A 14,874-nucleotide genomic window follows, 5' to 3' on the forward strand; every position below is an offset into this window, starting at 1 on the left:
AGGACACCTCTCTCGCCCCTGCTAGTGAACCTATCCAGAGACTGAACAGGACACCTCTCTCACCCCTGCTAGTGAACCTATCCAGAGACTGAACATGACACCTCTCTCGCCCCTGCTAGTGAACCTATCCAGAGACTGAACAGGACACCTCTCTCCCACTCTCTCCTGGTGGTCATTTTTTGTTTCATTCCAGAAATAACCAACGCATGGCCCCCTAGCATGTGGTCTGCAAGGCGCTGCTCCACACGACATCAAAGACACGGCTAAATCATACCAGAGCTGCAGCTGCTATTGAGGAACCTTATGTCCACAACGTTACCACAACCTTCCTGCAAAGTTAGGAGAACTGCGGGGACGTGTGGGTGGAACATCACTGCATGGTCGCTAACCTATCAATATCAATATCAAGGAAAGTGTGTGCTGTTTGCCTGGAAGAACCCAAGAATACTACTAAAAACATAATTGAACTAATCGTGTTAGCTACAGAATGATGTCATACCTGTACCTTGTGTCTATAAACGTAAATGTAGTTTGGTAAAGGTTATGACAATGTTTCCAAAAGAAGTAGTGGATTGTAATATGGGCTGACTTGTTAGCACACACATATAGTTTGTGTTTACTGTTACAGAGAAGATCACAGTTATAACTCACATTCCTACACCCTGATACAACATGCAACTCTCTGTCCTCAATCCCTGAACTCAGCTTGATAAAAACAATCCAATTCAATTATATTTTGAGTCCAAGCCCAGATATTTTAATGTGTATGAGTAATGAAATATTAGCATACCTGTCCTAAACAAAAAGAGAGACTGGTGCATTTTAGTGGTGGGATGTTTTGGGCTTGTCTCTGCTGTAGTTACAGTGACTGAACCAGGACAGTCATCAGAAAAGGTATAGAGCACAAGGACTCAAGAATAAATAGGAAAATACATTTGCCTGACAAAATACCATATCAGCTCCCACGCTCCTCGCAAATATACACCCGTGTTGGCTGCTAAACTTGAATTATGTGATTTATTTCAAAAATACATGAATCGATCACTAATTCCCCTAAAAGGACAGAAAGTACTAAACATGAGGGCTTATGTTTTCCGGTTAATCTCAAACATCCTCTGAGTCTCTCAGTCTCTGAGTCATTGAATACAACCCCCATCACCTGAGAGGAACTTCTAATGGACTCTTCAAAGGAAAGAAAATAACAGAGCCCCCTCCGCTTGGCAACAGGATTTCTCCAAGCTACAACCATGGCTTTGGATCCTTGTTTCACCGTTGATTGGCCAGCATGCCTTGTCCTCATTTTATTGGCCAATATACCTTGGCCTCATTTGATTGGCCAGTATGCCTTGGCCTCATTGCCATTGGCTGATCTGATCAGTCACAAGCCTTCTTCAAACGATCAATTGTCATTTGCTGTAAGACTTCATCATATTCTCAATCAAAGTAATTTGGGGGTTTGGAAAATGTTTTTGTTCCGTAGTTTAATCTTGCAAAATGTTTGGTGTGGCTACAGAGGAGGGCTACAGAGGAGGGCGAGAGAGAGAGAGAGAGAGAGAGAGAGAGAGAGAGAGAGAGCATGTGTGTGTGTTAGTGTGTGAGAGGGTGTGGGGATGGCAAATTCAACGGCATACCATGGCCTTCAAATATCAAAATTCACAGGAAAGTAAAATGACAAAATGAGAGTCAAAAAGGCTTTTGGCATCTTAACTCCCCAAAGCAAAGTTTATAAAAAGGACTTCCACTTATAAGTCTCTCCTCTCCCTTGCACTGAGAGAGACTGTCTGTTAAAAAGTGCTCCTTGGGGGGCCTGTGGTCCAGTCAGGGCGGTCCACTCCGCTCTGTCTAAAACCCTCAGGCTGGGCGCTATGAAGACAAGATGGCCGCCAGGAGAAACAGGGAGGAGGTCACCAGCAAGCCGGCGGTCTGAACCTGGCCCACGGAGTTGACGTCACCTCGGGATGGCTCAGCTGACTCGTGGCTGGTGTCATCTAGATGAAGGGAGGAAAAGATGGAGGAGAGAGGAAAGAGAAGGAGATAAGAATAATTGGAGAAGAGACATCATTCACATGCAAGACTGAAACATGAATGTGTGAAATTAAGTAGTGGCTTTGTCATCATAAATTGTCTATGTGACTGACTTGTAAATTCCATTGGAAGAATGGGAAAATAAGATCCTCTTCGGGATTCTGTATCAGGAAATACAATTTGTCATTCCTGGGTACACACCTGCGCAGGCAGGCAGGCACACACCCAAAGACACACACTCACACACACACACTTTATAGAGTCAAACAAACCTCTTGGTTCTAGGGAATTGTCCACTCTCTCATTGACGTCAAAGACCCGATCGTGAACACTGACAGTTTTCACACAATTGTCTGCAACAAAAGGAGTTGGGACGTAAACATTCATAGCGAGCCCAAGATTGATATCAGACTTTCACATAATGCGATAAAAGTTGTCAACAGATTGAAAGAATAGAGAATGGCATGTTCTTTCAGAAATACATTTACTTGCTGGTCTGACGAACACCTTCAGTCGTAGGCAACTTCTCCTTCCATTGTCAGCAATGGTGGAAGCTGTGAAAACATTTCAGATATATTAAGAACAATGCTTACGTACTTCAACGCTTACAGCAAAGAACTGAGAGCTATTCTGTACAGACATACACCACTGGTCAAAAGTTTTAGAACACCTACTCATTCAAGGATTTTTCTTTATTTTGACTATTTTCTACATTGTAGAATAATAGTGAAGACATCAAAACGATGAAATAACACATATGGAATCATGTAGTAACCAAGAAAGTGTTAAACAAATCAAAATATATTTTATAATTGAGATTCTTCAAATAGCCACCCATTGCCTTGATGACAGCTTTGCACACTCTTGGCATTCTCTCAACCAGCTTCATGATGTAGTCACCTGGAATGCATTTGAATTAACAGGTGGGCCTGGTTAAAAGTTCAAATGGAATTTATTTCCTTCTTATTGCGTTTGAGCCATTCAGTTGTGTTGTGACAAGGTAGGGGGGTATACAGAAGACAGCCCTATTTGGTAAAAGACCAAGTCCATATTATGGCAAGAACAGCTCAAATAAGCAAAGAGAAACGACAGTCCATCATTACTTTAAGACATGAAGGTCAGTCAATATGGAACAAGTTTCTTCAAGTGCAGTCTCAAAAAACATCAAGCGCTATGATGAAACTGGCTCTCATGAGGACCGCCACAGGAAAGGAAGACCCAGAGTTACCTCTGCTGCAGACGATAAGTTCATTAGAATTACCAGCCTCGGAAATTGCTGGCCAAAATAAATGCTTCACAGAGTTCAAGTAACAGACACATCTCAACATCAACTGTTCAGAGGAGACTGTGTGAATCAGGCCTTCATGGTGGAATTGCTGCAAAGAAACCACCACTAAAGGACCAATAATAAGAAGAAACTTGTTTGGGCCAAGAAACACGAGCAATGGACATCTTTGTGAGACGCGGTGTGGGTGAACGGATGATCTCCGCATGTGTGGTTCCCACCATAAGGCATGGGGAGGTGTTATGGTGTGGGAGTGCTTTGCTGGTGACACTGTCTATAATTTATTTAGAATTCAAGGCACACTTAAACAGCATGGCTACCACAGCATTCTGCAGCAATACTCCATCCCATCTAGTTCGCGCTTAGTGGGACTAACATTTTTTTTTCCAACAGGACAATGACTCAACATACCTCCAGGCTGTGTAAGGGCTATTTTACCAAGAAGGAGAGCGATGGAGTGCTGCATCAGATGACCTGGCCTCCACAATCCCCCGACCTCAACCCAATTGAGATGGTTACGGATGAGTTTGCAGGCAGAGTGAAGGAAAAACAGTCAACAAGTGCTCAGCAGATGTGGGAACTCCTTCAAGATTGTTGGAAAAGCATTATAGGTGAAGCTGGTTGAGAGAATGCCAAGAGCGTGCAAAGCTGTCAACAATGCAAAGGGTGGCTATTTGAAGAATCTCAAATATAAAATATCTTTTGATTTGTTTAACACTTTTTTGGTTACTACATGATTCCTTTGTGTTATTTCATAGTTTTGATGTCTTCACTATTATTCTAGGTTCTCAAAGGATGCAACTTGTGATGAATGTAGCATACTGTAGGCCACATGTACGAATTAGCAATGTCGATCAACACCTGAAACACATTTCAATTGGCTACTGAGTGAAGGCAACATCTGCGACTTAGACTTCCATTAGCTTTAAACAACACAAAAACCCGCCCACTTCAATTTTGATTGGCTTTCAAGAAACATCCGCATCTGCTACTCAAACATCCATTGGCTGAAAGAACTGTCTGCACCTGCTACTCAAAACTTCTATTGGCTCCAAATGTTGTCCACATCTGCAACACAGAATTCGATTGGCTCAGAGTAACATCACCATCTGCTATGAATGATTTGATTGGCTGCAGAGGCTGTCAACACCTGCCACTGGGTTCTATTAGCAGTAAAGTAGCACAACCCTGCAACACAGACGTCTACTCTGGATAACTGGAATATGACAGCTGCTTCACTAAATCCCTATGGTGGCAGGTCACTTCAACTCAGGCCGCTTCACCTTCTGACCTGTCAACAACTAGACAATGTTACCTAGGACGTAGTCACCAAAGTGACAAACTAGACTGCGGGTGTTTCACATTGTGATGTCTTGAGAAGCAGTGCTTCTGAAGTCTCTATCTCACTTCTATTCTGAAAGTAGGTTGTGACTGAGATCTTGTTCTTGTTGCTAGTTTGACAGACCCTGACCGTGACTGTATTCATCCCCTCTATAGAATGCCTCTCTTATTCTCCCACCCCACCCAGCAACCCCCAACTCTGTGGGCCCCTATGTTCTGACCCCGTCATTTCCTGGCCTGCCTGGGGTCTCAAGCTGCTCTTAATCTAGACATAAACCCCCACCCCTCAGGGCACCATCATGCTGTGTGTGTGTGGGTGTGTGCGTATGTGCATGTGTGTGTGTGTGTGTTTGAGATAGAGAGAGAGCAATACAGTTTGTCTATAGTGTCCTATAGCCTATCATCTATCTTGATACACTCTTCTTCCCCGTGAAAGATACTGGCAGTCAATTCCCGATAAAAACGAGCCATGTCAGTATTTCCATGACTGAAGACTGAGGTTCCAATTTTAAAGCACTTAGCGTGGCTATGAAATATGATAAAAATTGTCTTTAGAACTTGATGTGGAGAGTTATATTGGCAGTGTGGCGTCAATCATGGCTCTTCTGTCTGTGTCAGCGAGTATCGTGTAACTTACCTCACACCCCTACAGTGGCAGGCACTCAGGCCAGACTGTACTAGCTCCCTTTCTATTCCCAGTCAGTCAATCAGACAGACAGAGACAGAGCCTGGACTCCACAATACACCACACAGCCGTGAGCTGCTTTTCTACGACCCCGTCTCACGCGCTGCGACACTAGATCCCAGGTTAGTCATGCCATGCGGCCCAGTGGAGGAGATTAGCATCCTCTCGTGAACACACACCATCCCATAAACGTCTCACACGTCCACTAACACTATACACATGCAGACACTCCCGAACACACACACACACACCACCAGACACACAGACGCAGACACACACACCACCAGACACACACACACATGACCAGACACAAGCTAGGGGCTCAGATGCCGTGTAACTTAAGTCTGGGGTATAGACCGGAGATGAATTGGAGATCTGATATAAATACGATGGGATCAGATGATTCCCTTGTGATCAGTTTGTATCTGTCGGAACAAAGCAAAACCCTAGACAGTGGAACAAACACACTGTTGAACAGGGTTTATCTCATTATCTATGTAGATCTTCAGACTGTGTACGTAGTAGGACCTGGGCTTTTGAAGCTTTACAGCATACAGTCAGCCCCAGTCACACAGAGAGAGACAGACTCCCCACTGTCTCCCCAGATAATTGGATTTCTATCCCCTGAGATTTGGATCACACTTCCCCATTGGCTATTTTAGAAAAACATGCAGCTGTAGCCTGGGAGAAGCCCGGGTTCACATCCAGCCATCAGGACATGCGGAACTTTGACCCCCCCGGGACGCCCCTTCTGATCCCCCTGATAGCTTCCTGCAGACGTCTGTCTGCCAGACGGACGGACAGACCCAGGGCCAACCGCAGGTGTCAGCCATTTGATTTAACCCACCCCATGTCCCACCGCACCCGTTCCTTTCCTCTCGTCGCCTGGGGGGTTAACTATCCACGGGGGGGACAAAGGGTTGTCTGTCTGTCCTCTGCGCTGAGTTGTTGTCACCGGCACATGTCAACCCCCAAACACTTGACTTACTTGCTCTAAGTTCTCAGCTCTATTGTCCAGTAGTGTTACAACATGTGCTGGTATCATCTGACAATGTAACTCTTTAGTCATACTTGACAGATCAGACACATGTAATGTGATACTGAAACTGATATCACATGGTTTATTGTGAGATATCCTGCTTTTCTGGAACTACATAGACATGATGTTGGAGCAGATTAGTGTACAGCTCGGTATGTTCCCCGGGGTGTGATTACGTACACGCCTTTTTGTTATTTCATCCTCCTCGCAGGTGACGTGTTCTTGGTAAAAAACTATTTTCTGAGTGAATCTATAACTGTTGAATAATAATTCTGAGTCAAGGAAGGAAATGCCTTCAGGCCATGTGGCCAGTCTCTCTTTCTCTTTCTCTCTCCTCCAGTTTCACTGGAAAAGCCAGTATGGCAATATATACTTGATGGCTATTTTGACTCCATCTTGGCTCTCCTATTAGCACATTAAACAGAGCCTGAGAGACATCCTAACGTAAAGTCCATTACCTGCCCCACATCATCCTTTATTCAATCTATCCAATCCAGTAGAATAACATCCTAGGAGATTGGGCAGGTCAGCATATCATTTGCCTTTAAGAACTGCCGATTCGTCAGGCAGCTTTCTCCTAAATCACATGACGGGGGTCTGAGGCATGCAGCTGAGGCCGAGGCTGAGGCTACTGAGGAGTAGGCCTAAGTGAAGCCATCTCTGTAAGAGGAATCAGATATACTGTAGCCTAGCAGGCCGCCCGGTGCTATCTCTTATTTAGTCTCAGATCTCTGCCTTGTAGGGCTCCGACTCGACTTGTAAAAACATGGCTTCAGATGCTTGTGTTCCAGAGGCCTTCTCATGAGCAGTAGAAAGTTGAGCCTGGCGAGTTTGTAACAAAGTCTCTTCATATGGAGACCATGAGAATGGAGATGTTTTCCCTCAGGCAAATGTTGGGTTTTGAACCTCTTTGCCAGGACTTGCAAAACAAAGTTCTACTTTGCTATTGTTTTTTCCCCCGCAGTCAGTTCCATGCTTGGACTCAAATGTCTGGCCTCACATCACACCCTTGAATCGTCTAGGTATGTTGTGTTTTTCCATAGTAGCCTGAGCCCACAACATAATAACTCTTCACTGATATCATAAATGTCCATGCCATGCAGGAAAACTGTGGTAGCTTTCTCTCTGCCTTTAAGCAAAGCATTCCTGTATTCCTGTACTGTGGTATCAACCATGTTTTTGTATGATATGTAAATGAGTGGTATTCAGGCATACATGGCCCTGATAACTCAATTTGTTGGGGCATGGTGCTTGCACCAGCAGAGTTGTGGGTTTGATTCCCGCACTTTATACTGAATGCTTTTGTTAACTTTAAGCTTATTTGACTATAAGCATGTGCTAAATTACCATAAAGATGACCATTACTCACAGATGTAGTAGTACTCTCTGCCGGGGCGGAACTCGAAGCCCAGAGAGAAGGGGGTGAAGAGCTGGAACTTCTCGGAGAACTTCAGGGGTCCGTTTGGGGAGTGGGGCCTGTTACACTCCCAGCGTTTGAAGCCCTTGGCCGTGTGGTCACAGGAGCTGTAGCCATCGTAGTTGACCATGTAGAGGACGTAGTGCTCTGTCCGCTCCTCTGGGACAGAGTCCAGGTAGTGGGGACAGAAGACGTCCAGGTAGTCGTTTATACACACGTCGATGTGGTAGTCACCCCGGTAGAACCTGGGAAGGAAAGCAGAAGGGTTATGGAGTAGGAGTCTTCAAGACTACAAGGTCTAATAGTATTGATACGATCACTCATTTCCATGACTCTACCGGTCTTGATGTCATCACTGATCTAACACTGTTGGATAGGTAAAGTATACGCAAGAGCTTCATTATGTAGCTCTCACCTACTGTGTCAGGTCGGTGATGACTTCGAAAAGGGGAATAACATAAGATACACTAAAAGTTTGTGAACTAAAGCCCTAAACAAGAGAAAATGCAACCAGATGTGTTGTGAAAGACAGAGACACTTCAGACTGCCAGGTATGCCAGGTATTCATTCCTGGGGAGTGATGGGAAACACACATTCCCATAGGCGCCATATACGGTTGCATTTCTGATGCTTTTAGTGGAGACAGATTGGGTTAGGATGGCCGGCACGTCTCAAGAGTCGCTAATGGCCCGAGGTCGGTATCACTGACATACTGTGGATGTCTTCAATACTCCACCTCTGTTCATTGACACACTGGGGCCAGGGGGAACAGGCTGGAGACCGCGTCTGTGCATGCTGAGCACTGATGATCCCATACGGGTGAACTCACTATGGCTCTGTGGGAGGTTTCTCAAGTAAGGACTGCGACTCACAGGCCAAGGAGCAGATGTTACACCCACCTAACAACCTTTCCAGGGGGGAAAGGACCACTCAGAACTGATTCAGGGTCAGGTGAGAGAGGAGCCTGCGTTGGACGGCAGTGCAGCTGTTCTCACTGACACGTACATTTCCAGGCTTTAAGAGGCGTATGAAGGGTGGTGTGTGTTGGCTGGGACCTGCTGGGGGTATCAGGTTATCATTATACGGATTGCAAATGTGCTGCAGGATTAGTGACTGTACTACTGGGTTGGGTGGGCCACAGAGGAGTGTGTGTGTGTGTGTCGTGGGTGTGTGTGTGTGGTGTGTGACACCCAATGTGTGTGTTGTGTGGGTGATGTGTGTGTGGTGTTTGTGGTTGTTGTGTGTGTGTGTGGTGTGTGTGTGATTGTGTGTGTGGTGTGTGGTTGGTGTGGTGTGTGTGTGTGCATTCCATTGTTGTGTACCTATATATGTGTGAGAGTGTGTCAATGTGTGTGATTCTCATCATTTTCTCTCAAGTTATAGTCTGGTCAAACACAAACCAAAGCCTTGTTTTCTCTCTAGTTATAGCCTGGTCAAACATGAAACCAAAGCCTTGTTTTCTCTCTCAAAGGCCCACGTTTCTCATGCTCCAGCTGAGTGCTGTGGCTACAGGCAGACACAGCAGGGCTTCCATCAGCCTCAGTTTCAGAGGCGTTCACTGATACCATAACTGACAGAGGGCAACCAAACCACAGAAAGCCACCAGTAAGTATCACTTCCTCAGCCAGAGGCACTGTGGGATAGTCAGCATGGTCTGTCCATCTCCTTAAGCTTTTAATGCTACCTTTCAAGTCAACCTGTGTGTACATGTAGATGCTCTCACCTAACTGTCACTCAAATCTGGCCTGGGACCTGCCATAAAAATTAACACGAATTAGAGAAGAGAGTTCCGCTAGATTTTCGTCTGACCGAGAGGTGAGGAGTGGTCACTTTTCTGAACATGACGAGCGGAAGATTTACGTCAGACGAGCTAACAGGGACAGCAGAGAGGATTACTCTGGCCCTCCTAGAGAGGATGCCCACCACAGATACACTGAGAGAGCCTTCCTTGTGAGTGATAGTACCCAATATCGATCCACACTGAGCCATAATCTTGAACCATAATGCCGAGACATATGTCTCAGTCTGAAACTCATTAGCACCTCGAGTGTGAGTTTTCAATCTTTTTGTGAATGTCTTCAGGCTAGAGAAATGCTTCACAACGCACAGACAGAGCTCAACTGGGACATCAGCGTTTTCTCAGAGTTCTTTTGGGAGTTTGCACAAAAACAATGACAAATGAGGATGTGTACAAAGTCTCTTACAACGAACATAAATGTAGCAGACAAGGAAGTAAATAACTCAGGCTTTAAAACTGATGACAACATGATTAAGAAATCGACACCACCAATTTGTTAATTCAGTTGTTCATGTGACGCGATGAGCCAATAGAGTTAAAAAATAATAAAGACACCCAAATCCTAGCACTATCGTGTTGGGATTAATTACGCTTGATTGGCTCACAGCCACTTAGACAGGCTCATGTCTGATTCAGGGGCAAGTACTCTTAACAAAGCACACTCATAACGATAATCCTTCGTTTTACTCCTCTAATCCTATCTTTGCTTCTCTTTCTCCCGCTCTCTTTCGCTCAGGTGACCAAGCACGGGTAATGAATGGTTTGCACCCTGGTTCAGAGGAGGAGAGGAAGAGGGAGAGAGAGAGAAAGCCTTCCTGGTGTTTTCTATAACATATGATTACAGTGGGGTCAGAGCAAGGTCAGATTCCAATGGTTTTATAACAATGGGAGAAAAGAGGAGACACTTTCCCTGCCCAGACCACATGAAACTGCTGACCTGTCCCGAACCACATAATGGGACTATAACAACTGTCTAAATACAAACTAAATGGTCATGGGAGCAAACATTTCAAGGTTCAACTGCACTGTCTCTCACATAATTACATTGTTTTCCATTGAAAACCTATGAGTCAACAATCATAGCTTAAAGCAATGTGTATTACAGACCACAGTCTCTGTGCTTGGGTTTTTAAATATTTCCTTGATATCTATTCTCCTGACATTTGTTGTGGGTTCTACACACTCGCACAAGCACACACCCCACACGGTATGTAGTTCATATCCTTGACCTCTAGGGGGAGCTCTTTAGGTAGGTCATTTCACTACTGTGGCCACACAGGGTAGAGGCTAATACATCTGGTCATTTGACCCTGGGCTCTGATGTCACCATATGGAGTCTATCTTTCCCTCTGCCTGGTGTTCCCCCTCTCCCTCAGGGTAGGAGGACCTGACCCCCATCCACCCGGCCCATCATTCATAGCACTGGGAACCTGTGCCAGCAACACCACCAGCACCATCAGCCATGGTTCAGACATCATTACCTCCACTGATCAGTGATCACACACATCTGTGCAGACAAACACACAGAGAGAGAGAGAGAGAGAGAGAGAGAAAGACCAGAGAGCAGAGAGAGAGAGAAGAGAGAGAGAGAGAGAGAGAGAGAGAGAGAGAGAGAGCAGAAGAGAGGAGCGCTGTCGGCCAGGGTTCAGAGTCAGACTGGGTGTTGACAGCAAAAAATGGATGAGAAAAGAGAAACTATTTAAAAAATACACTTCTCTCTTTTCTTTGTGGTAAAATTTCCTGGGAACAAAAGGTTTGTCTGAGCTTGTCAGACAGGGCGAGAGTAACTGAGTTTTTAGATTGTAAACCCATTGCTGTTCGTGGGAGGTAGGTCCTACATGGCAGGAATAGTACAATGAGAGCAACAGAGAGAGAGAATATAGACTAGAATAGACGAAGAGAGTGAGAACCAGACGCGCTAAGAGCAGAAACAAAGAAGAAAGAGAAGTTTACAGTAATTCTAAGCGGCTTAACACTTGAATAATCATCACACAGTACAGTACAGGGTTAATGAATGATGATGCTATTCTGGTGTCCAAGGGTCAAATAGGCAGCATGGAAGTGAGTGTCACTGAACACACACACACAACACCCACACACACACACACGCACACACACACACACACACACACACACACACACACACAGCACACACACACACCACACACACACCCACCACACCCCACACATCAACACAAAAACACAACAACGACTCACACTCAAACAGACCCAGCAGGGCCTCATCACTCACTCAGTGCTTAACCCCAGGGGCTGACAGCTCATACCATAAACCCCTGGTCTCACGGCAGACCCTCACACTGGTTGCCATCACACTGACTTATGACAGAGCTGTGCTCTACCTCTTTTACACGCATAGGGTGCTCAAATTCAAGGACACACACACACACACACACACAGATCTCAGGGTGTTCTCCATCTAGCTCGGAAGCCACATAACTGGAGAAGCCCCAAGCCTTGTTAAAATAACCCTACTAAATATGGCACACTCAGCACCTTGGACAGAACAGGTGTAACATATAGCCCTAGATCATAGAAACAGACGCCTAGATCTACAGAAAACAGAAACATCAATGATGGAGCATGAGCTTGGATTCCAAATAGATTGCCTGTCTAGATGGCTAGATGCTCCCTATCACTATCAGACATTCCACTCAGGAGGATATCAATCTGACACATAAGAGCCTGGCCAGGGGTGAGAGGTCACTGACAGACCATTATTCATCTAGGGCCTCAGTATTTGGCCAATGTCTGAGCCAGGTGACGGGGATGACTCCAGGGTCGTCCATCTTAGGAGCTGCTGTGTAGGTGGCGGTGCTGCTAAGGGACGGAAGGGGAAGTTTAAAATGGTGGATCCATGAGGCTTAGAGCAAACAGAGTGGCCCAGCCCTCTCATTAAACACAAACTCACACACACACACACACACACACAAATGAATACATACATACACAGACACAAAGTAATGGTATAAGCATCTGTGAGTTATACAGGAAGGGTCTACCTCAGTCCGTGTTTGACTAACATGACCCTGATCCCCCTCACCGAGCTGGAGTTTTGACATTTGACCCGTCAGTCCGGGGGCGATTTGAACCCCCCGCGCCGCCCTATCACTTTACTGCACCCCAGGGAACTCCAACCCGCCCTGCCCTGGGCCAAACCAACCCTGTATAGCGGTGAGAGAAGAAAAACACAACGTCTGGACTCAATCACCCACCCATGACAAGGCTCCACAGCGTTCACACACACCACCAGCCATCCACTAGTGAGGTCTTACCCATATCACAGTGGGGTAACATTGATTAAGTTGAGTAATAGTGTTCTGTGGGAAGATGGTAAAAAACAAAATGACGCTGTTGGATATTTGTTGTGTTCAAGGTTGGGAAAAGTCAGAAAGGCGAAAGACGAGGAGAACAGAAAAGAGAGAAGCAAGGCGAAAAAAAGGGCGAAAAGGAGAGATGAGAAAAGTGGGAAGAAGGAGCAAAGTGGGAATGGGAGAGGGAAGGAAAGAGGGATGTGCTCAGGTCAGATGTAACATGGATAACTTAGAGCCAGAGAGGGGTCGGTAGATGCCTGTTAGAGTGTAAGAGGGGGTGGTCCGGCCGCCACTGAGGGGGAACCATTCTGTTCTGTCAACAAACAGCAGCAGGCCCAGAAAAAACAGCACATGTAAAATCATGTAAGGGCTAAACATAGAGCGCCCCTCAGAGTGCCAGGCATGCCAGCTCCAAGTCACAACACCTGCCCCCCTCAATCGCACCCCTCTAGGCCCCATAACCCACCTTTCTTCACCCCCGCCCCGCCCCACCCCGACCCCTGTCTGTCAAAGCCTCCTCCATCAGTCCACAACCAGAGCTCCACACATCCCTCCACATCCACACACACCACCTTAAGAGGCAGTTCCACTTCTGCAGCATTTCAGGTTCATCAAATACACTCTAACTACCTTAGTAGACCACATTGACAATACTATACCACTCCAGGAGAACATCATCTCAAACTCAGCCATTGTGACTTTTCAAAGGGCAAGTTTTATATCCAAATGTAACATTTATATAAAACGGCAACCCACAGCTAATATTCACACAGTGGTCCCATTAAAGAGTTTCATAGCCAAAAGCTCACACACAGAAAGTTTAGCGATGCAGCTCATATTGTTCTGAGATCAAGGCCAAAGGACAGCAGGAACAAAAGCCAGTCCTGAATCACAGGCCAAGATCCAGCAGACAAAAGCAGCCCACCCCCGATGTCATGGATGGACCAGCCCAGACATTCCCTTTACCAGCTGGTCACATGCCCCTACAGCACCTGCTCAGGCCTCGCTGAAGCCAACACTGACTCAACCTCCCCTCTCTGTCCTTCAAAACTGATTTCAGATCAGCTCTCCCAATCCCAGCCCTAACACTAACCATTAAAAGAAAAGAAACAAATATATAAACAGCCACATGTCACTGGCTGTTTATATATTTGTCCAGGGATGTACAGTGTCTTTCTGGTGATAGAGTAGGTAATAACAGAGCAAGATAGCTTCTTTTGATAGATCACCTCATGACAGGCCAGTTTCCATCCCAAAGAACATTGAGTCAGACACTTCTCTGTCTGAGGTACGACGCCAGAGGAATAGAGACGTACAGTAAGACAGATGCTCTGTCTCCCTCAGACCATCCATCCACTCAGTGTTGGATCAGTGTATGTGTGTTATTAAGCCTGGCCCAGCAGATTGGATCTCATCTCAGTATCGTCATGGACGGCAGAGCTGAGCACATGTTCAGGTTAAAGAGCCTTCATTTCATCTGGGCATGGTTCCATCTATACCCATTCCATCCACACAAAAAGCTGTGTGAATGTGCATGCGCGAGTGCATTTATTTGTGTGTGTGTGTGTGTGTGGGGGGCAGGCTTTTTGGCTATGTGGTGCTGCCAGTGCAGAAGGAGGGCTGTGTGCTGAATCATTATCACTGTGTTTTAGTGAACCGACTGTAGTGATTAGCCCCAGACACTGAACCATGGGCCACCTCATTTACCACACCACTTGATGTGATTGTTATTGGAGTGGAGATACTACCCTGCTGTGCAAACGCCACCTTTCCTCTCCTCTCACTTCCGCACAGTCACTAAGTGTCCTTCGCCTCAAGAGAAGAGAGGGAGGGAAAACGAGAGAGAGAGAGAGAGAGAGAAGAGAGAGAGAGAGAGAAGAGAGAGAGAGAGAGAGAGAGAGAGAGAGAGAGAGAGAGAGGAGAGAGAGAGAGAGATAGGCGAAGACGAGAGA

At 45.9% G+C, this 14,874-nt stretch overlaps 1 protein-coding gene across 2 annotated transcripts in view; it reads right to left on the bottom strand.

The window, feature by feature from the left end:
- Positions 1-9: 9 nt before the first annotated feature.
- Positions 10-14,874, bottom strand: part of LOC111963988 (ephrin-A5) — a 50,849-nt gene continuing 35,984 nt past the window's right edge. Inside the window, exons 2-5 of one of the 2 annotated variants that reach the window (XM_023987613.1) lie at positions 7,745-8,037; positions 2,514-2,579; positions 2,298-2,378; positions 10-1,988 (exon numbers count right to left, since the gene is read on the bottom strand). In XM_023987613.1, the coding sequence (XP_023843381.1) occupies positions 1,864-1,988; positions 2,298-2,378; positions 2,514-2,579; positions 7,745-8,037 (565 nt within the window). In that variant the 3' untranslated portion in view covers positions 10-1,863. Of the gene's footprint in view, positions 1,989-2,297; positions 2,379-2,507; positions 2,580-7,744; positions 8,038-14,874 lie in introns of both variants that reach the window. The other variant, XM_023987612.2, reaches the window with a different exon arrangement.

This window comes from Salvelinus sp. IW2-2015, linkage group LG5 (assembly GCF_002910315.2).
Source record: "Salvelinus sp. IW2-2015 linkage group LG5, ASM291031v2, whole genome shotgun sequence".
NCBI lineage: Eukaryota > Metazoa > Chordata > Actinopteri > Salmoniformes > Salmonidae > Salvelinus > Salvelinus sp. IW2-2015.